Raw genomic sequence first — 22,316 nt, 5'->3', positions numbered from 1 at the left:
GAAATGTTGTCTATCTCTTTCTCATTAGACATAAACATAACCTCTAACTATGCATGTGAGTGTATGTCTTGTGATGAGCATAAAAAAATGGTGAGAAGAGAGACGACATCTGTATACCTAATGGAAGCGTCTTCTCATTGGTCATACCCATAACACATTTTTACCCATTAATTGTTGCGATTAAAATTGGGAAAAAATACTCTGAAGTTGCACTTGAGTTAAAAATGTAGGGAAAAAATTGTTACCTCAAAAATGCGACATGAATTAAAATAGTTACATGTTACATTGAAAAACCCCTGTTTTGTGATACAGATGTGACCAGCAGTACCTACATTGTAAGTTTTAAAAGTTACATATGATAAATAGTGATTACCTACTTTTAAAAGTTGAAACTTTGCAGCATGTTATCTGTTTCTTGACAGATGGGAACATAAACTCAAACTTGGTTTTGATGGTAACATCAGAAAATAGTGCTGCCAAACTGCCACTCTTCATACAGTAGGATGAGGCTGAGCGACAGGGTTACAAAACACTTAAAAATTGCGAGGAAAAAAAACAAAACGGAGGTAAACCCCATATATTTCCAAAAACTAGAAGTATTAAGGAGTCCAAAAATAAATATTGTTGGGTCATTTGAAGGAAAAAAAAACTAATACCCCCTGGACTACCTAGGCGTGGAATTACCCTGTAGAGATTGGTCATGTTAGTACAATGGTTCTAAATCTGCTACAGCCCAGGTATAACTTCGATACTCAAAGAAACAGGAATATAGGAAAAACATTGATTGTATACCTTTTTGCTGAATCAAATCTCTTTTCCTGGCTTTGGATGCTCTTATGCGTTTCCGGCGGAGTTTTTTCACTAATTTGCGCCATTCTCGTTGCCTGACAGAAATTTGCACACAATTAGCAGAATCCGGTAAATTTTCTTGGAAATTTTTTTAAAAGATTTATTAATCAGAGTCTAGTATTTGAATTTTATGTTTATTACCCATTTGAATCACTCTTCAAGATCTCACTTTACAAAAGATTCTTTCGTTACTATCCGTTTATTTCAAAGGTGAAAAAGGGTCAAAAACGCAATGTTAAATTATGACCTTAATTGCACATGAAAAAAAAGGACTGAAAGTGAGAAAGACAAAAGTTGAGAAAAGCATATGTACCACTGTGGCCTTGTCTCCACGGGACGTTTTCATAGGATTTGTTCCAAGTTCAAATGGCAAGGCAGGGGAAGATAAATTGGTAAAAATCGAGCATTAAACCAGGCTCAGATAATAATTGAACAAAATCAATAATTAGACAAATTATTTTAACGAAAGAAACATGAACAATCGAATAAACAACAAAATAGGTACAGCACAATTTGCTTTCACTTCTTCCTCTCTCAGCTGGTCTTCAGGGTACAAGGACCATACCTACTTGGTTCAAGGAAAAATATTGAGTTAATCAAAAGAGCTTCTTAGTAAAAGAGAGTCTTAGTAAAAGAGGTTTTCTCTGGGACAAATCCTGTTGAGCAACCCTGGAGACAAGGCCTGGGGGCCAAAAAAGGCCAAAGATTGACTAGCCAAGAGCTTTCTGATATTGTGGTCGAAAATGCAATTGCGATTGTAAGAAAAACGCAAATAAATTAAGCCAGAGTTAGCTATCTGTTGCCAACCTCTGACTTTTTTTATTTCAAATGTTTATGACTTTCCTAGTAATGCAAATTTTTATAAAATATTAACAGAGATATAGGTACAACACTGATTTTGATGAAAAACGGAAGATCAAATACATAATTCAGCTGGCCTTGCACTTTAAGTCACAATTGGATTGCATTTTGCAAAAAGGGACCACTAGCATTGCAATGATGCTAAGATTGTGCAACTTCATCTTTTGCAATAAAGTTGCGGAAATCGTGAAAAACTATGAAATTTAGATGGTAATTTTTGTCTTACATTTACAGTTTTTAGCGAGTAAAATAGTAACTATTAATGGATAATCGGGGTTTTCCTCCAAGACAAAAGAAGTTGCACAATCTTAGCAACATTGCAATGCTAGTGGTTCCTTTTTGCAGAATGCAATCCAATTAACCCAAGGGATACTCCATACAGATGCAAAAGAAATCATAATTTTTTCTGTCCACTGTGAAAATTACGCAACTTGGCTTTCTTTTTCTTTTTTTGGCCAATATACTTGTTGCTCTGTAGGTACATGCCACGGATCTGATCAGAGAGTAGCTGTTGCAGTCTTTGTTCCATTCCGGGGATTTTTTGTTCAGGAATTGAAAATATTTTTTGACGAAAAAATTACATTCATCAGCCTTCATCAATGTGAGGGATGGCTGCTATTTCTGTGGCATATAAGCCGCAAATGATCTGCTATCTGACTGAGTTATGTGAGCATCATTACTAAGTAATGTTAATTGCAACCTATCCTCACTTTGTAAAGCTACTTAAAATTTGGAATGAATAGTGCCCGCTCAAAGCCCTGTGTTGATTCCTAACCAGAATCTAGAGGATAAAATCAGCATTCAGTGTTTAAATAGCAGATCAGGATCTCAAATTTGAAATTGTGGCAAATGCAAGAGACGCTGACTATGATAGTAGTAAGTATTCTTTGACCTTATTGCGGTGAATGTTGATGATAATTGAAGCTCTACAAAAAGGGCTTACAGAATAACTCAATAATGAACTGACTTGAGTACTTAGGACTTGCATCAGATATGTGCACAGTTATTTTTTTCTAGTTGCAAGCGTGACTGTTTTATAATCATCTGATATCTAGTGCTCATTGATTGACAATGATGATGTTGTTTTTTGCAGGTACAAAAACAAACATTGCACATGCAGTAGAAAGTAAACAACTGCAATACAACTGACTAGAGTTCAACTTAGCGCTTGTACTGATTGCTTAAAGTGCCTCAGAAAGCTACTTTGCTTGTGCTTGGCATGATGTCAATTAGAATATAGTAGGAAAAATCTTAGCTCATAAGAATCTAAGTTGTCATTATCAGGTTTTGCTTGAATATGCATAAAGATAGATATCCACAAGCAAAATCAGAGTGACTTGATTCAAAATTTTAAGGGCATTTTACCTGGCCATTTCGTTGCGCAAAACTTTCTCAGGTAACAAAAAGGCTAAGACAGGAATCTATGAAAAGAATGTATGAGAGAACAGCAGCAGAGGTAGAAGTTGTGGAGGTAGAGGAATCCATTAGTTTTGACGACAAATGATCAGTATACAATAACAATAATCTCTTCGCAGAATCTACTAATAGAGCTTCCCAGAGTCTCTTTCATTAATATTCCCGGCATCCCGGTACCAAAGATTGCCACAAAGATGCCCAATGCAATGATGCTTGTCAGAGCTCAAGCCCATGCCAAAAGCTATGCTATTAGCTATAGCTAATGCATGTCGTTGTAATAAATAAACTTAGAGATGATGCATAGAGAAAAAAAAGGAGGTGTTTGCATTTCGGGCATCTTGGAATTTTTCATAGAGTATCTATAGCTTTGATGACGTCATTGGGTACAGCGACGTTTTTATCCTGTCGATTTTCTTGGAAATGGTGTAATTTAAGGGAAAAAGTCATTCTATAAAAAGTGCTTGAAATTAAATAAAGAGTTGATTTAAGTAAAAAAATCGGACATTATGGTCCGTTTTTACAGCGTCAACATAACCCTCAACAAGCGTCTTGTTTACATTGATGACGTAGGTGGGTACAATGGTACAAATCCTCAAGATGCAAACACCTCCTTTTTTTTCTCTATGGAGATGATGCAAAACGACTAAAACGAGACCGTTGCGTTGGGTGGTATTTTGGGTGGTTTTAGCTGCTATTAGTGCAACCCGTAGGCAACGGTGCAACGTCACAGAAAAGCGATATCTATCGATTTTTCCGCATTGGTAGCATTGAAAGAGGTTATGCCAATGATATTGTTTGGATCCAATTCGATATAATGGAGAATCCCTATAGACGCTATTAGTGCAACGTCACAGGAAAGCGATATCTATCGATTTTTTCACATTGGTAGCATTGAAAGAGGTTATGCCAATGTTATTGTTTGGATCCAATTCGATATAATGGAGAATCCCTATGATGACGTCGCCACTAATAGCGTCTATAGACGCTATTAGTGGCGGCGTCATCATAGGGATTCTCTATTATATCGAATTGGATCCAAACAATAACATTGGCATAACCTCTTTCAATGCTACCAGTGCGAAAAAATCGATATATATCGCTTTTCTGTGACGTTGCACTAATAGCGTAAAAACCGTCACATGACCTCGTGACGTAGGTTAAGGGGCCCGTTTTTTAATTAAATTACAATCAAATTAACATTCAAACGTTTGTGCGAGTAAACGCTAAAATTAATATCGTATAACCAAAATTGTGCAAAAAATCCCACAAAATTTTGACAAACGATAAACCGAACATAATAAATCAAAATTATCGAAACATCCAAAATGGCTGACGTTAAGGGGCCGCTGGAGAGCCAATCAGAGGCCAGTTGTTTAGTTCTGTCCATACCTGTGTAAATCTACGGTCTACCTTGACTCGTCCCCGGTTAGGCTTGTGCTTAACGGCTACTTTTCGGGAACGTGATTACTGTTACTGCTACTCAAAAATCACGGTGAAAAGTAGCAGTGATTTTTCACAGGATAACTGACAAGGATAACCTAAAAATACCGCCGTCTCCAACAGTTCGTTGACTCAGGTCGGATAACATGTGAAAAGTAGCAGGTGGCGGTTATGCTGTGATTTATCACAGGTTAACCTTATCAAACGATCCTTCCCAAATGCTTTCTACATCTTCAAAATTAAAAGTACCACTGATTTTCTACAGCATAAACTCTTTAAATCACTCGTTCTTCTCAATTCCCTTTTAGTGGTAAAATTGATACTGTAATATTTTATTATCACTGTTCAATCCACAAGTCATAATTTCCGGAACTATCTGTGAATCACAGGTAAAAGTAGCAGTGAGGCCACGGAGTTACTACCCACAATGCATTGTAATATTCGGAGATTTCACGTGATTGGCTATCCGCCCTAGGGTGCTACTCTGCTCTGCCGCTGTTATCATGCTGCTCCTTTTAAACTGCTACTGCTCTTTTTGCTTTGTTATCGCAATCGCAGTGTATCCAACTGTAACTATGATTAACCATGTGCAAGCTCATTCATAAATTTTTTTCGCCGTTTAACACTAAAGTTTTGGTTACTCACTGTTTAACTATCAGCGACTAACTTTTGATGAAAACTGCCCAAAAAAAGAGCAGAATAACAGGTGTTCCTCGCCAGTCACAGTGATCGATCACTGCTACTCAAGAATCACAGTGATTTTTACCTGCTACTGCGATCGCGGTCACAAGCCTACCCCGGTATTCTCCTCTGCTAAACAAATGATACAAGATGATCTTTTCAATATATTTTCCAACAATCACACTGTTCACCGAGACGTTGCTAATCATTAATGTGTTGATTCCACCATCGTTTACTGCTGAGTAAAGTCTCGGAAGTTCATATTGTCCCTCGTTCATGAAAAAGAAGAACATCATGGGTACGACCGTGGACACCGAGAATCATCGGTATCCTTTTTGTGTTGTTTGGACTCCTCTCCCTGTATTTTCGTGAGTTTCTTAATTTCTCTTTGCATTAAAGACTAAAGCAATGTTAATGTTAGCCTCATCTCTGATTTAAGGTGATTTGTCAAGCTCAATTGACGTGGTCGAACTGGCATGCGAAATATCGCATCGATTAGGCCAAGTATCTCAGCCGATTTGAAATTTTAGCGAAAAAAGGTCGATAGCCCCTGCGCATGAGCATAAGGAATTATTCTAATTCCAGAAATTTGCAAATTTCAGAGAAATGAAAGCAGAATAGTGTTTGGGATAGAACCTCGCATTCGATTCAGCTATCGGTTTCTGTATCGAATGCGAGGTTTATATCCAAACACTATTCTGCTTTAATTTCTCTGAATTTTGCCGATTTTTGGGCTTAGAATGATTTTATAGGCCCTTGCGCAGGGGCTCTCATCCTTTGTTCCGCTATAAATTCAAAATCTGCCGAGATTTTTTACCTAATCATTGCGATATATCGCACGCCAGTTTGAGTACGTCACTAGGGATGGTTGAATATTTCAAGAATCAAATATTCGAAATATTGTAACCGAGATAATCGCCTCACAATCAAATGTTGGTGCAAGTATTCGAATATTTGACTATTCGATTATTATTCGATTAATATTTGAAAAGGTGAAACTGTGGTTTTCAACTACTTTCCCCTCCTACAGTTTGAAATTACGAGGTGAAAAATGTCCCTCTAGACCAGCAGACCATTCAGTACAAACCTACATTCCTTGGAGTCCAAGTTACCACCAGTATGGTTCAAAAAAAGTTCATCGTGTGGAAATACCTCTCCAAAAGTGCGAAAAATAGAGCCCTGTGCAAGCTTTGTCCCACCATCCTCTTATATTCGCGGAGCACTGTTACAAAAAAATGAAAAATCAGCAATAATCGAAAAGATTCGAATATTCCCTCCAAAGTATTCAAAATTGCAAGATTCGATTTCTCTAAGTATTTCAATCGAAAAGTTCCGAACAATGGAATTTGATTTTTGTCCATCCCTGTTTGTCACCGTTTCTGGTGTAGTTGAACCGGCATGTGATAGATTCGTTGAATGTGTGAAAACTGTCAGCAGATTTTGAATTTCGCCAAGAAAATCATGATAACCCCTGCGCATGAGCCTAAAGCATTATTCTACATCATAAAAAAAACTTAACACAGCAAAATGAAAGCAGGATCATCTTTAAAAGAAACGCTATGACTGTTACAGAAATTGATAACTAAGTATATTGAAATCTAGGGTTTTCTCTACATAGGACCCTGCTTTCATTTCTCTGAATTTTTCCAATTTTTTGGATTAGAGTGATTTCTTAGGTTTATGGGCCGGGGCTATTGTTCTTTGTATGCCTATAAATTCAAAATCTGAGTTTTTTCTTGTAATCCATGTGATACACGGCACTCCAGTTTGACCACGCTAGAAACTGCAACAAATTACTTTAATAATGATCCCACCTGATCTTCATTTCAACAAAGCCCTTCGTTCCCTTTTGCTTATTGCATCCCCCATACCTTCCAGAAACAAGGGAAAGAAAATTGTCAGAGTCTAATGTTCTGTAGAGATTCCGTCCTTTTTTTTCTGTCAGCCCTAGTCTTCCAGGCCAAGATGGAATCTCTGCTAAACTCAAACGCCAAATTGTCACATCAATCTGTATGCAACAATCATCTGTTGGCTTATTGATTATCACTTAAATGTATGTTAAATGGTGCTCTATTTTCTCCTTTCCGCAGTTCTATCAAGGCACTAATGTATCATGGAATGATAAATTTACAGGTGGCTGTTCCCATTCATTGGTCACATGGGGATTTGCAACTCGGCAGGAATCATTCGAGACTTTGCTGGCCCGTATCGTGTGTCCGAAGATAATATGGCATTTGGAAACCCAACAAGGTATTGGCAGTTGAATCCTACTAAAGTTGCTGGTGGTGCTGCCAAATGGGATCAGGCTGTCAGAGAATCTTCTGATATTTATTCTTCCAGAATGGTAAATGAATTATATTTTACTCATCTGTAATCCCATACTTGTAAGCAATTATAATTAACGTAATAGTTGGTGAAAAGTGAAACATGAAAAATTACATTGTCGATCAATGCAAGGTATGTAAGTTAAACAACGGTATTCTTTTCCCCCTCCAGACTGGTCAAAATGGACTGAATGCTCAATTACATCTGTGCTGTTTCAGTCCTGGGAGGAAGTTAGAATAAGAGAACGCCGGCTTGATCAGATTCAAATCTTTTTGGTTTAACTGTCCTCTCAAAATCACAACGAAGGAGCAGTCAGAATCAAATTTAATCAAATCGGCATCTATTTTCAAACTTTCCACCCAGATTATATCGGGGCCAACGGAACTAAGCGTTTTGTACACTTTGCAAGGTTTATAGCGAGAGAACATAATTTTGTTTGGTTTACTCGGTATCACTGTCCAAAACTGTGACAAGATTTCTTGGATTAAGGTCAATAAAGTTCCTAACCAGCCTCCCTACACTAAACTTCCAGTCTTCTAGTCTCCTTATGCACAAATTCAAGCTCAAAGGGAGAGACCGTTTTAATTTCTGAATCGATTATCTTTAGTAAAGGAGGAAAATAATATCCTTTAGAATACTGTTCATTGTTCAAACCGGGTTTAACAAAGACGCTCAAGTTGTATCAAGTTTGAACAGAAAAACAAAAGGTTTGAAGATTTATTCCTCTAAAAGAATCCATATCTATTTAAGACAAAGGAGGAGAATCGTTTTGGGCCTTTTCCGTCCCCACTTGGATTTTGCTGAATGTTTCATATTTTCAAAGTACTAGTCCTAGGTAGACTTTATGCCAAATATTTTACCGAACGGAGCCCATGCAAAGGTGCAACAACGCCTCAAACCCAGAATCTTGGCATCGAAAAATAGTTATTTTCGTCAACTTTTTCGACTGTTATCACTCTTCCAGCAGATGATTCCTATGTATTTTTTTGCGTACATTCTGTTTCTGGCCTTTTTAAAGGCCTCTGATAAATTTTGAGGGGCCTGTGGATCTCTTAATTAAAGGAAGGAACAATGACCACATTCAACTTTCAACTATAAGTTTATTTTATATTAACAGGTTAGGAAAAGTATCAGCTAATGATTTAACATATACTCCCCCCCTTGAGGGTACCTCAACTGAATACATTGCATTAGGATATTAGCATTATGTTACTTATGACATCATTGTATAAATAAGCTCCGAGACCTTCTAATTTTGCGCAACTGGTAACGCTTAGCTCCAGCGTTCTACCGGGCCGATTTTCATGATTTTTGCGGCTATCGACGTGCAATTGTCTCTAGATTAGCTCATTCTATTCAGTTTTTCAAAATATGACCCAGGTTTTTTTACATTACGTGGTAAAGTTGCGAATTCTCCCATTTAAACAATGTAAATTTATACTTTTTGTCATATTTCGTTTAAGCGTTCTACCGGGCCGATTTCTATGATTTTTGCGTAAATCGACAGGTAATAGGCCTCAGATGAGCCCACTCTAATCAGATTTTGGAAATAGGATCCAGATTTTTTAAAATCACGTTACTAAATTGAGTGAATTTACAGAATGCTCCGGGACTGCCACCGCTATGCGCGGGAGGATGCGCAGTGGTCGAGGAGGTTGCGCAGTAGCTGGGTAGCCTGCGTATCAGCTCTATACCTATCTACACTAGATTCGCGCTGCTTACCTCTGTACGAGCGGTGGCCGTACCATACCAATTGAAAATAAGGCTGCCCATTGATGGCGCGGAGCGCTTTCAGGGGGTTGGTCCGCGTAGCCCCCTATTTATTGTATTAATCATTTAATCAGTTAATTTTTTTTTTTTCCTCGTATACTATTTTATTGATAAGTATACAATGTTGAGTTGTCAATAGATGTCTTCAATGGCAAAGGGTTAAGTTCTGAAATGGCTCTAACTGCTCCTTTGTCCGCTGTCTTTAAGGTGACCACTCTAGTTAGTCCACCAGGTCCTGGATGCCTTTTTATTACAAGGCCTAGTCTCCATAATAGCATGGGAGGTAGAAAACGGTAATGGATTGTAACCAGTTGTCCGACTTTTAAACTGTCTTTAGTTTTGTGCCATTTAGACGATTTTTGGAGGATTTGTAAGTATTCCCTTCTCCAACGTTGTCAAAATCTTGATTTTAATTCGTTCATTTTAACCCAATCAACAACAAGTTTGTCCTTTGATTTTTGCTCGGTGCTTGTTGGCAGCGCAATCAATTGCTTCCCCATTAAAAAATGTGCCGGTGTTAACGCCTCTAAATCTAATGTGTTTGATGATAACGGAGTTAGCGGTCTTGAATTCATGATCGCTTCTATTTCTACTAGCAACGTTTCTGCTTCTTTTGATGTAATGCAAGCGGATCCCACAACTTTTTTGATGTGTGTCTTCATGCATTTAATTGCCGCTACCCAAATTCCGCCAAAATGTTTAGCATATGGAGGATTGAATTTCCATTTCATATTGAGATTTGAGCAATAATCTTGTATTAATTGCGTTGTTAAAATTTTCTGGAGATATGCTGAAGAACTCACAAATGCTTTTGCATTATCTGAGAAGATGGTACTGGGGATTCCTCTTCATGAAATAAATTTTTTGAATGCCTCTAAAAATAAAGATGCAGAGAGATCCGTTGTAGTTTCTATATGGACTGCTTATGTTAGAAGGCATATAAATACGCAAACATAGAGTTTCATAACAGGCGAATTTTTCCGTTTTGTTTGCTTAACAACCAGGGGTCCAGCGTAATCAACACCTATAGATGAGAATGGTAGTTGCGGAATGACACGAGTTTCAGGCAGTGGCGCCATTATCTGTTGCATGCTTTTATTCCTGCTCTTCACACACACGATGCAGCGATTTACAAAAGTTTCAGCAGATCGTCTTGCTTAAAGCGGCCAAAACCTCTGTCGAACTGCCGAAAGCAGTTGTTGGGGTGGACAATGCTTTAGGCGATTATGTTCTTGCCTGAACACTAATGATGTGAAATGATGTTTAGCTGAGAGTAACATCGGATGTTTAGCATCTTCAAGGAGCTCACTATTTTGCAATCTTCCGCCTACCCTCAACATCCCATTTTCATCCAGAAAAGGATGCAACGTAAATATTTTACTTGACCTACTTAGACCAGAAGCTGGTACCGAAAGATCTTTAATATCTTTTGCAAATGATTCTTCTTGAACTGATGTGACGCAATATGTGAGCGATTTCTGTATTTTTTGAGACGTCAGCGGTCCTGTTTTCCTGTAACTTCTCTTAGCTTTTGTGTTATTTATGAACCTGAGAATATATGCCATTACTTTCAAAACTGTTTCTAGTTTTGAGAATTTGTGAATTATACTTGACGAAGTTTGAAGGTGAAGTGCCAATATAACAGAAGATGGTCTTAATTCTAACTCCGTGGGCCGTGAGTTTCTTTTGAAATTAGGCCAGAAAGTTTGATCACTAAGAAGCCATTTGGGCCCGTTCCACCAAATTTGCGAATTCAATAGACTTTTTGCCGAGACCCCTCTTGACAACATGTCAGCAGGATTCTCAGCGCCGGGAAGGTGCGACCACTCAGTGTTTTTCCTTTTTGCCATTCTTGTATTTTAGCGGTCTTGTTGGCCACAAACGTTTGCCACTTGCTTGGGGGCCCATCAAGCCAATCTAGGACAACTGTTGAATCAGTCCATAAAAATATTTTTGATGGTTTATGTCTTACAACTTTGGTTGTTTTTTGAAGCAAATTTGTCAGCAACACTGCGGAGCATAATTCCAGCCTTGGTATGGATATAGATTTAATTGGCGCAACGCGAGACTTAGCGCAAATAAGGTGCGCTGATTTTGCACGTTTATTATTTACAGCATAAATACAGGCACCATATCCTTTTTGTGATGCGTCACAAAATCCATGATACGTTATTTCCTCACTTGCTTCCGCAGCCAGAAATCTCCTCTCAAGCTTGAATCTTTCTAGATCTACAAAATCTTGCCTTAGTTTGTTCCATTCCGGGACAATTTCCTCAGTAAGATGTTCGTCCCATCCTATCTTCCTTCTCCATAATTTTTAAAGTAGAAATGTTGCTCGAATGGTTATAGGTCCAATGAAGCCCAGTGGATCAAACATTCTCGACAATCCTGATAGGAAGGTTCTTTTTGTGTACGTTGCCAACTGCGTCCTGTATTCGACGATTGTTGAAAAGCTGAACTCATCACTTTTTGGTAGCCATTTTACACCTACTACTTTCACTTCATCATTTTTATAAAGGTAAAGAGGCTCTGGTTCGTCACCCATCGTTTCAATTGCTTCCGGTAGGTTGCTCACCCATCTCGTAGGTAAAAGCCTGCTGAACTTGTAATCTTTTCAACGTTTGTTTTAAATAATTGAGCTTCTTTAACAGACTAGGCTCCACTTAAGAAATCATCTACGTAAAAGGAATCCAGGATTCTTTGCGCTGCCTCAGGGAACTTATTTACATTTTGTAATGCAGCTTCGCGTAGAGACCTTATCGCAAGGAACGCTGCCGGTGTAGTGCCGTAAGTCACAGTGTTTAGCTGGTATATTTTGATGGGGAGGTCCGGTTCCTATCTCCAAAGTATCCGTTGAAATTTTCGTTGATCTGGATGCACCAGAACTTGACGATACATTTTCGTAATATCTCCACTTAGGGCTACTTTGTATTCTCTGAATCTGAGAAAAATCGAGAAGAGGTCGTCTTGAATTACAGGTCCAGGGTGCAATAGGTCATTCAGAGAGATGTTGTTCGAGGTTTTCGCAGACGCGTCAAAAACAACACGCAATTTCGTTGTTAATCTCGTCTCATCTAGAACACCCAACGTTGGGATGTAGTATGATGATTTTTGATGGATTTCTTCCGGTGGAACTAGCCGCCTGTGGCAGAGTTGCTCATACTCCTTTAAAAACTCTGCATACATTTCTTTTAGGCGGGGATTTGCTTCTAGTTTTTTCTCTAGCAAGAAGAGTCTTTTCCGAGCAAGAGGAAGAGATTCTCCCAGTACGTTAGGGTTCTCTTTGAAAGGCAACCGCATGATAAACCTTCCATTTGAATTCCTGGTAGTGGTTTTTTGGAAAAGTTGCTCACATGGATCAAGAGTAAAGTCACTTTTTTGTGAAGTACAGCTTTGCAGTTCCCAAAATTTTCGTAGCGTAGCATCGATATCTCTAATTTTTACAAAGCTTGGAAGACTGAGTGAAGACATGGAATAGTCTGCTGACGGTCCAGCAACTACCCATCCGAACAACGTTTCATAAAATATTGGTAAATCGTCTCCCAAATGTATTTTTCCTTGTTGGAGACAATTCCAAAACGCACAAGATCCTATTATCACTTCAATCAGGCCCCCTTCCTCAAAGTTGGGATCTGCTAATTCAAGTGAATTTCTTTTTTCCACAAATTCTTTGCATCGTTGTTTTTCTGCTGGCCGAACGTCAACACTAACTGGCAGAGAATTAAGCACATGACACCATAAGTTTGTTTTGAAATTTCCATTCATTGATGGAATTTGTAGCATGGTTTTTTTCTTCTGAAATTGTTGTTCCAATACTTGTTACTGTAATATCAACTTTTTCTGTAGGTAAGTTTAGCTTTTTCGCAAGTTTTGATGAGATAAATTAAGTTGTGAACCAGAATCAAGAATTGCTTTGCAGACATAATTGCTTGAACCATCGGGCCAATGTAATCTGAACATGATTTTTGCTCATATGTTGGTTGTAGCGGGTGCTGTGAACGCTTTTCATTCTTGATGATGACAGTGATTCTCGGTGTAATGTCTCATGGTGTTTTCCTGAGCAAATTGTACAAGGAAAATTTGTACATTCTCCACTGTGCATTTTCAGGCATTGTTAGCATAAGTTTTGCTATTCAACTATTCTCTGTCGATCAGGCATTGATAATTTCTGGAAGGTTATGCAGTTGGCTAACTTGTGGGGGCCAACGTAGTAAGCGCAAGCACGCTTATTTGGGTAAGAATCATTTCTGGAGTTCTGAAATTTTGGTTTTTTGCCGGTTTGAGTGAAGCAAATTGTTGGTGGATCCTTCCTTTTTGTAGTGGTTGTCTTCAAATCCTCTGTTTCAAAGTTATTATTGAATCTGCGACTGTAGAATTTTGGCTTTTGATCTTGCTCTTTTAAGTGGCATTTTTTGTCTTTGTATGATCTCGATGTTTCTAATGACTCCAAAACTCTGATCCGTCTTTTGATGAATTAAAAAATGTCTTATTTTGTAGCTAACTCTTTGGATGGTCTGATTTTTTCCTATTCTACAAGGGAAGACTTGTCTAGATATTTTGTTGCCAGTCGCACAATTATTGGGTCCCAATTACTTGTGTTAACTTGGAGTGCTTCAAGGGATTGAAACGATTGGCGGATTTCTATTAGCATGCTTTCGAGATTTTTTGCTGCTGTTTTGCAATTATTTTTATTTCCTGCCTTAAATAGCTTGTCAACAAGAGATTCAACTATTAATCGCTTGTTCTCATAACGATCAATGAAAGTATTTATCGCTACTTCGTAGTTTTCTTCAACGAACGCTATATTTTTTATTAGATTTAAAGCACTGTCAGTCAAAGAAGCCTTTAAAAAATGAAATTTCAAAATGCTTCGCATGTTTACATCATGTTTAAGCGATTTATACATTTGAAACCATGATTGCCATTCATTAAATGAGCCAGAAAACATAGGAAATTTCGGTTTTTTCAAGTATGAATTTGTTTGCAAATTCTTATCAAATATTACGGTAGAAGTGGCAGTTGTTGAATCATGCATTGTTTGTCCTTTCAAAATTTCTCGAGCTTTTCCAATAACACCATAGTATTTTTTCTCGAAAATATCATATTCATTTTGGTTACAAAGCCCAGAGTTTTCTTCTCTAATTTCATGAATTATTCTGAAGAAATTTTGCAACAAGTTCGTCGAATCTTGGTAACGCGCTGCAATCGGCGCTACATTCGAGGTGCCTTTCAACGCTTCCGAAAAAGAGGTTAGTTGCTTCTCCAGACTCTCCTTGGTATAACCATTAGATTTTTTGTTGGTGCAGATGACGTAGAAGGTGTATTTTTTGCACTGCTTCTTCGCATTTTCAAAATTACTTTGAAGTAAGTTTTGAACTCTTGGCTGACAGCCGTCCCGTTATTTACTATCGGCTGATCGCCGTTACGTTATTTACTATCGGCTGATAGCCGTTACGTTATTTATTATCGGCTGATAGCCGTCTTTTTATTTATTTCGGCTTATTTATTATTTAGCCGTCACAAGGCCTTGTGTTTACTCCACGGCACGAGGGTACATTAGAGGTTAAGTCCACGGCACGAGGGTACATTAGAGGTTAAGTCCACGGCACAAGGGCACGGGCTTAAAAGCGCTGATAAAGGCACGGGGGAACGTTGGGTGTGGTTTATGGTGGGTAGCGCCTACTGTTTATTTTTATTTATTTTACAACTTTTTGTACATAGACACAGGCAGTTATCGTACACGTCACATTAACATAAATTTGATACTTAAATCTTATGTTAACAATATTACATCTAAATCACTATGCATTAATCTGTTACATTGTGATCGAAGAAATCGTCTACAGAGTAGAATTCATTATTAATTAAATACACTTTTAGTTTCAATAATTTGTTCCCATCTCCTTCCCTGATGTGCTTGGGAAGTTTATTATACATTCTGCTCCCTTCTCTGAGTAGGGGATCTACTGCGTTTTCAAGTTTTATGTTGGACTTGTTCCGAGTGTTATGAGAATGCACATTGTTGAAAGTTTTGAATTCGTCAAAGTTTTGGAAAACATATTTAAGCACATGATAGATATAGATGCTTGGGACCGTTAGTAGATTCATTTCTTTGAACTTGGATCGGCACGACTCGTTTCTGCCTAGACCAGAGATTCTTCTGATGATCTTTTTCTGCCAGATGAAAATGTCATTCAGTTTGTTAGAACTACCCCATTCGGCTATACAGGATGAAATATGAGAATATGCATGTGCATAGTATACATCTTTAAGAACTTTCTGGCTAACTAGACTTCTAAGAACTTTAAGTTGAAAAGATGTGGTTGCTAATTTTTTGCATAGTGCTTCGGTATGGGCAGACCATGATAGCTTGTTGTCTAAGAAAATCCCTAGAAATTTCGCAGAGTCGACAAGCTTTACGCCCATCTCTGATAGAGCATGACTGTCAACCGCTAAGTTTTTACTGAACAACATGAGTTGGGTTTTATCCGTGTTGATGCACAGTCTCTTGCTAGCCATGAAGCTCTTTAGCCGATCCTCTACGATTTGCAGTCTCGCATAAAGCTCCGAAGTATTCTCCGCAGAGATAAGGATGTTTGTGTCGTCTGCGTATTGAACTACTTTAACAAATTCAAGGTCTTTAAAATACTCTTTGAGTGCGTTTACATAGATCAGAAACAAAAGTGGCCCCAGAGAGCTACCTTGCGGCACACCTATGTCTACCGACTCAAGCTTTGAGTTGACTTTAGACCCATGGGCATCCATCTGCACATACTGTTTTCGATTTTATAAATATGAGGCCAACAAATTTAGCGCTGGCCCACTTACCCCTAACTCGTGTAGGGAGGCACGCAGTAACTCATGGTTCACTATGTCGAAGGCTTTGCTCAAGTCAACGAAGACACAGAGCGTTAATTTTCCTCTTTTGAGATTGCTGTAAATGTAACGGAGAATGCTGTTTACAGCTGTGCAGGTGGATCTCCCTTTGACAAACCCATGGTGAGAGCTACTTATGAGATTATGCAGCGTGAGAAATTCCCAGAGTCTCCAATAGATTATTTTTTCTATGATTTTGCCGAAGTTTGAGAGTATACTGATCGGACGATAGTTGCTTACATGTTTCTTGTCATCTTTCTTATGGAGTGGAATGACTTTTGCTATTTTGAGGATATCTGGGAACTCCCCTGTAGCAAGAATGAGGTTTATGATAAAGACAAGCACAGGTACTACGTACTTACTCACTGACTTGATCGTCATAACGCTAATATCGTCAAACCCAGAGGAACCTGAGCTAGACAGATCGTTGATTGCCTTCACTACTTCGTTCTCATTGGTAGACTTGAAAGTATGTCTACTCTGTAACTTTCCGAAATCAACATGAGATGATATAGCGGCGCTGGAGGTATACAGAGACTTAACTAAATTAACAGGGGCCGAGACAAAATGACTGTTAAACACTTTTGCAATCCCGGTCGCCTCAGTTATTTCTACTCCCTTGTCAACAATACTTTTTATAGTATTCACTTGCCTCCCCTTTCCTAAATTTTCGTTGACTAATCTCCACGATGCCTTTCCTTTATTCGAAGCATTGTAAATCACTTTGCCAAAGTGCTCCCTTTTTGCCCTGTCTATCAATGCTTTGTACTCCCGCAAAAAGTCGAGGTACACACTTTTCTTGACTAAGTTATTTTTACTTTGGATGTACAACTCATGCTTCACTGTTCTAGCTAGATCAATTTCTTCATTATACCATTAATTTTGTCTATGCTTCACTGCTTTTCTATTTATTAGTGGGAAAGCTTGATTAAACAAACTGCAAAATTTTTCGTGAAAGATCTTAAAGGCATTGCCTGCTGAGAGCTGGGTGAAGACTTCTGCCCAGCTCACTGATTTTACTAGAGATTGAAATTTTAAGGTGTTGTTTCTACTGAATGATCTCTTGATTGGAGGGACTCCGGAGGCCATGTTGCCGTCCGTTGATCTGAACTTAAAGATAATCATGCTATGATCGGAGTATTTACCCTCATCTTCTACCTTAGTCTCAATACACTCCACGTTACTTAATACATTGTCTAGACAAGCTTTTTGTCTAGTGGGTACATGCACATGCCTCACAAGGTTGTGTGATGACAGACAGGATTCTAGATTGTTACATTCGTTTGTTAAAAAGTCAATATTAAAGTCGCCAGCTACAATAATTTTGCCTGACATTCCTGCGATTATTTCGTCTAGTTTGTCGGTGAAATTCAGTACATTGCCATCTGATCTGTAGACAGTTAGAATGGTAATTTTTTCCACTATATTTTTTATGGCAACAGCTTCGAAGATTTTGTCTTGGCAGAAATTATCAATTTTAACTACCTCACAAAATTCAGCTATATCACTTCTTACAAAAATGGCAACACCGCCATAGGTTCCCCCATTTGAGGCTGGCTCTCTGTAATAGGATGTTAGCATATTGTAATTCTCAAAGAAAATTTTGCAATTTTTGGGGAGCCAGTGCTCCGTTATACAGAAATACACGGGCTTAACATTATGTAACAATACTTGTAGCTCTTGATATACGCTGAAAAGACTTTGCACATTCAGTAGAATCATTGTGTTGTTGCACCCGTCAACATTATCGGGTACCGAGAGTTTTACATTTTGAGTTTCCCTATTATCAACTACTAGTTGAGCAGTTACGTCAGTACGATCTAGTTTAAATTAATGGAGACACCTTCCAATTGGTTTGACATACTTATTCTTTTAATTAACCGTCTGGCTACTATTTGTTTGCCAATTTGGTTAAGATGCAATAGATCTTTACTATAGTATTTGTATTTGATATCGTCAGCCCTTACCACGACTAAGTTTTTGTGGATTTTACCTAATTCATATAGAGTTTTGTTAGTGTCAAAAATTAGAGAGTTGACCCAGTGATCACTCGCCAAGTCAAATCTCCTTGGAATATTCACTAGGTACACCATCTTTTCTGAGCTTGCTAGGAGTTCCAAGAGCGATCTCACAAAGTACATTGCCCTGTTTCTGAAAATGTCATTCGCTCCTGCCCAGATTACAACATTATTGGACTTACTTTTCTCTATATCAATAATAACCTGATTGAAGGTCATGCCGGGTTTGATTGCTTCGGTGATGCTGACATTTAGACTGTCCTTAACTAAGCTTCCTATTCCCCGTCCGTGATTGTCCGCGAAAAGGTCCAGATGAAGATTCCGTACGTTCTTTGGTGCATTTCCCAAATGTTCATTCCTTTCGATGTTAGAGATTGAACACTGACTGGAATAGGTCTGTGGTGAAATGTTCCTGGTTTCACATTGACTGGATGCTGATGATGGAGGGGGGGCTTCTTCTAGTTGAAAGGCTGGCAACGGGGTTGTCCATCTCTGCTCTGGGACGTGCGTTTGATGTCAATGGCAATGGATCATTTCTAGTTTGAGCCGGTTTCGAGGTAGGGCTAGAGGTTGCACTGTCGTTTGTCAAAGACCTGCCAGACGTACTGGGATAGTTTATACTGGATATTCGAGCGCTGTTCTTAGATGAGTTTGAGCCTTGTGTACTCACCTTGTTTGAGCTGACGCAGTTACTAACTTTTTGGTGGGAGATTCCAGCAGTGACGGATGACCGTGTTGCTGAGGAGGATTTAGATTTGGATGAGTCCTCAGTGCTGGGTAGTTTACTGGTTACAGCTACGTTTTTCGGTTCTAGCGCGATTTCACAACCGTTGAGAGTAGATGCCCTGGCTTTGTCAAGTGCGGCAGCAAAAGTGGTTGTCGTAACGCCCGAACCTTTGTTAGCTTTGGAGTCCATCTTACACTGCACAGTATTAACTAAGGAGCTAAGTTCCTTGAGAGCTTGTTCAAGGCAGTTTACTCTAGTGGTCAGAAAGTTAATTCTCCCTTTGCACTTATCGCAGCATTTACAATGGTTCTCCTTATCACTTGATGTATTGGACATAACCTCAAATTCCGTTTGAGAAAATACCTTAGATTTTCGAGGTGGATTCCTGACTGGAGAGTTTTCTGCTGAACTTTCTTTGGCACTGCACTTGGGGCGGACCCAGATTTTGTTATTTGCTTCCGCACTGTTTGGTTTAATCCCGATACAGTTAAAATGGAACCACTGGCCACATCGAGTACAGCCAGGTCCCGCGGAGGTTCTCGCCCTTGTTACGCGTAGATTACACTTCGGACAGTCATTTTTATTCACTACCGGACCAACTTGAGCACTATTCTTCGATTTTTTTGCCAAATGATTGACTTTGTTGGTATTTACTGATCGTATTAACTGATTTGACGGGGAGGTCGAAATGCGCGATGTTTCCGCGGCCGCCGCCATCTTCTTACTGCGTTACCTGCACCTGATTATTATCTGTAAATTATTTATTTCCAGCAAGTGTGGTGACAAGCGTCTTCTGCACAATGCGGAACAATGGCTGTACGGTGACGAGCGTCTACTGCGTACTTTCTTATTTATTTTTTTAGGATATGGCGGCGAGCGCCTACTTCATATCTTTATCAGTGCACAACGAACTTTTTAGTTAGGTATCACGTCGGTAGGTCACCATTATGTGGATCACTTAATTAAAGGAAGGAACAATGACCACATTCAACTTTCAACTATGAGTTTATTCTATATTAATAGGTTTGGAAAAATATCAGCTGACGATTTAACAGGGCCTTATGGCCAATTGTTGCCATTTTTGCCCATTTTTAGGGGTTTTTCAATTTTACACACGCAGAAATCAATTCAAACTAAAAACCGTATACGTTTTTGAAAAGAACGCAAAACAATGAATAAAAAATGTTCAGTACAACTTTTCTCTGCGTTGCCAAATTTTCGATAAAAATCGTTTCAAAGAGCCAATAATGGCGAAAATTCGATTAATTGCCACGCTTAAGGTTCAAGAAAGTGGGGTACACCTTTTATATTGACGTACGTAACAGCGCTCACTTATATATACAACATATCAAAAAATTATAGTTGTACCTGGATTCCCACGATGTGAAAATTGACTGGGATGTCGATTTCAGCGGCCTTTTTTTACTTGAAGGTAGCTCTTTTGAATGTTTTTTGACCTTAGTCACTCCCCCTGGGTATGTACTATCTGTATTTTTCACATCTGGCCATAAAAATGGCTTCCTGTGAATTTTAAAAGGCCTAACGGTCCACTGTTGCCAATTTTCACCAATTTTCAGGGTTTTTTTTCAAGTTTACGTGTGTGAAACTTAATTTAATCTAAAAACCGTGTGCAGTTTCGGAAAGAACGTAAAAAAACACATGTGTAATGTGCTTTGTAACTTTTCCCTACTTTGCCAAATTTTCGAGAAAAATCGTCCTGAAGCGCCAAAAATGCCAAAAATTGGATCAATTATCACGTCGAAGGTTCTAGGAAGTGAATTATGACTTTCAGGTGGATCGTGGGACACTTTCCCCACGCAGTTTCTGTTGTTTAGTATCTATATTTTGCCTGTAACAGGCATCTTAAGAACCAAGGATTACCTCGAGGTTACAGGAATAAAGAGGTGAACTGGAGTGAAGGATAAGGTAAAAGCACCTGGAGGATCCGTTTTGTCACGTTCACCTGAGCCATTACATGGATTGCATTTTGCAAAAAGGAACCACTAGCATTGCAATAATGTTAAGATTGTGCAACTTCATCTTTTGCAATACAATTGCGAAAATCGTGAAAAACAATGAAATTTAGATGGTAAATTTTGTCTTAAATTTACAGTTTTTAGCGAGTAAAATAGAAACTATTAATGGAAAATCGGGGTTTTCCTCCAAGACAAAAAGAAGTTGCACAATCTCAGCAACATTGCATTGCTAGTGGTTCCTTTTTGCAAAATGCAATCCACATGTTCCGTGAGACGCATTGCAATTTTCCATTTTCGATACGTTACTTGTTGTGAAAGTAAACTTAAAATTCACTTCCTGGACTCCCCTCCTGGATTCCAATTTTTGGCATTTTTGGCGCTTCAGGACGATTTTTCCGATTTTCGCAATTGTATTGCAAAAGATGAAGTTGCACAATCTTAACATTATTGCAATGCTAGTGGTTCCTTTTTGCAAAATGCAATCCATGTAATGGCTCAGGTGAACGTGACAAAACGGATCCTCCAGGTGCTTTTACCTTATCCTTCACTCCAGTTCACCTCTTTATTCCTGTATCCTCGAGGTAATCCTTGGTTCTTAAGATGCCTGTTACAGGCAAAATATAGATACTAAACAACAGAAACTGCGTGGGGAAAGTGTCCCACGATCCACCTGAAAGTCATAATTCACTTCCTAAAACCTTCGACGTGATAATTAATCCAATTTTTGGCATTTTTGGCGCTTCAGGACGATTTTTCTCGAAAATTTGGCAAAGTAGGGAAAAGTTACAAAGCACATTACACATGTGTTTTTTTTACGTTCTTTCCGAAACTGCACACGGTTTTTAGATTAAATTAAGTTTCACACACGTAAACTTGAAAAAAAACCCTGAAAATTGGTGAAAATTGGCAACAGTGGACCGTTAGGCCTTTTAAAATTCACAGGAAGCCATTTTTATGGCCAGATGTGAAAAATACAGATAGTACATACCCAGGGGGAGTGACTAAGGTCAAAAAACATTCAAAAGAGCTACCTTCAAGTAAAAAAAGGCCGCTGAAATCGACATCCCAGTCAATTTTCACATCGTGGGAATCCAGGTACAACTATAATTTTTTGATATGTTGTATATATATGTAAGAGCTGTTACGTACGTCGATATAATAGTTGTACCCCACTTTCTTGAACCTTGAGCGTGGCAATTAATCGAATTTTTGCCATTTTCGGCTCTTTGAAAGATTTTTATCGAAAATTTGGCAACGTAGAGAAAAGTTGTACTGAACATTTTTTATTCATTGTTTTGCGTTCTTTTCAAAAACGTATACGGTTTTTAGTTTGAATTGATTTCTGTGTGTGTAAAATTGGAAAACCCCTAAAAATGG

General features: G+C 38.5%; 2 protein-coding genes across 7 annotated transcripts in view; one reads left to right on the top strand and one right to left on the bottom strand.

The window, feature by feature from the left end:
- Positions 1-3,667, bottom strand: part of LOC109037207 (uncharacterized) — a 114,045-nt gene extending 110,378 nt beyond the window's left edge. For 3 of the 5 annotated variants that reach the window (XM_072299532.1, XM_072299504.1, XM_072299556.1), the window contains exons 1-2: positions 3,076-3,667; positions 793-884 (exon numbers count right to left, since the gene is read on the bottom strand). In XM_072299532.1, the coding sequence (XP_072155633.1) occupies positions 793-884; positions 3,076-3,083 (100 nt within the window). In that variant the 5' untranslated portion in view covers positions 3,084-3,667. Of the gene's footprint in view, positions 1-792; positions 885-2,653; positions 2,679-3,075 lie in introns of those variants that run through there. The other 2 variants (XM_072299589.1, XM_072299614.1) reach the window with 2 other exon arrangements.
- A 1,473-nt stretch (positions 3,668-5,140) lies between these two features.
- LOC109037218 (transmembrane protein 222) overlaps positions 5,141-22,316 on the top strand; it is a 53,431-nt gene continuing 36,255 nt past the window's right edge. Inside the window, exons 1-2 of one of the 2 annotated variants that reach the window (XM_072299916.1) lie at positions 5,141-5,615; positions 7,381-7,591. In XM_072299916.1, the coding sequence (XP_072156017.1) occupies positions 5,524-5,615; positions 7,381-7,591 (303 nt within the window). In that variant the 5' untranslated portion in view covers positions 5,141-5,523. The remainder of the gene's footprint in view (positions 5,616-7,380; positions 7,592-22,316) is intronic. The other variant, XM_019051779.2, reaches the window with a different exon arrangement.

This window comes from Bemisia tabaci, chromosome 1 (genome assembly GCF_918797505.1).
Source record: "Bemisia tabaci chromosome 1, PGI_BMITA_v3".
NCBI lineage: Eukaryota > Metazoa > Arthropoda > Insecta > Hemiptera > Aleyrodidae > Bemisia > Bemisia tabaci.
Note: the sequence above shows the minus strand (reverse complement) of the source record. Positions and strands in the feature narration are given on the sequence as shown.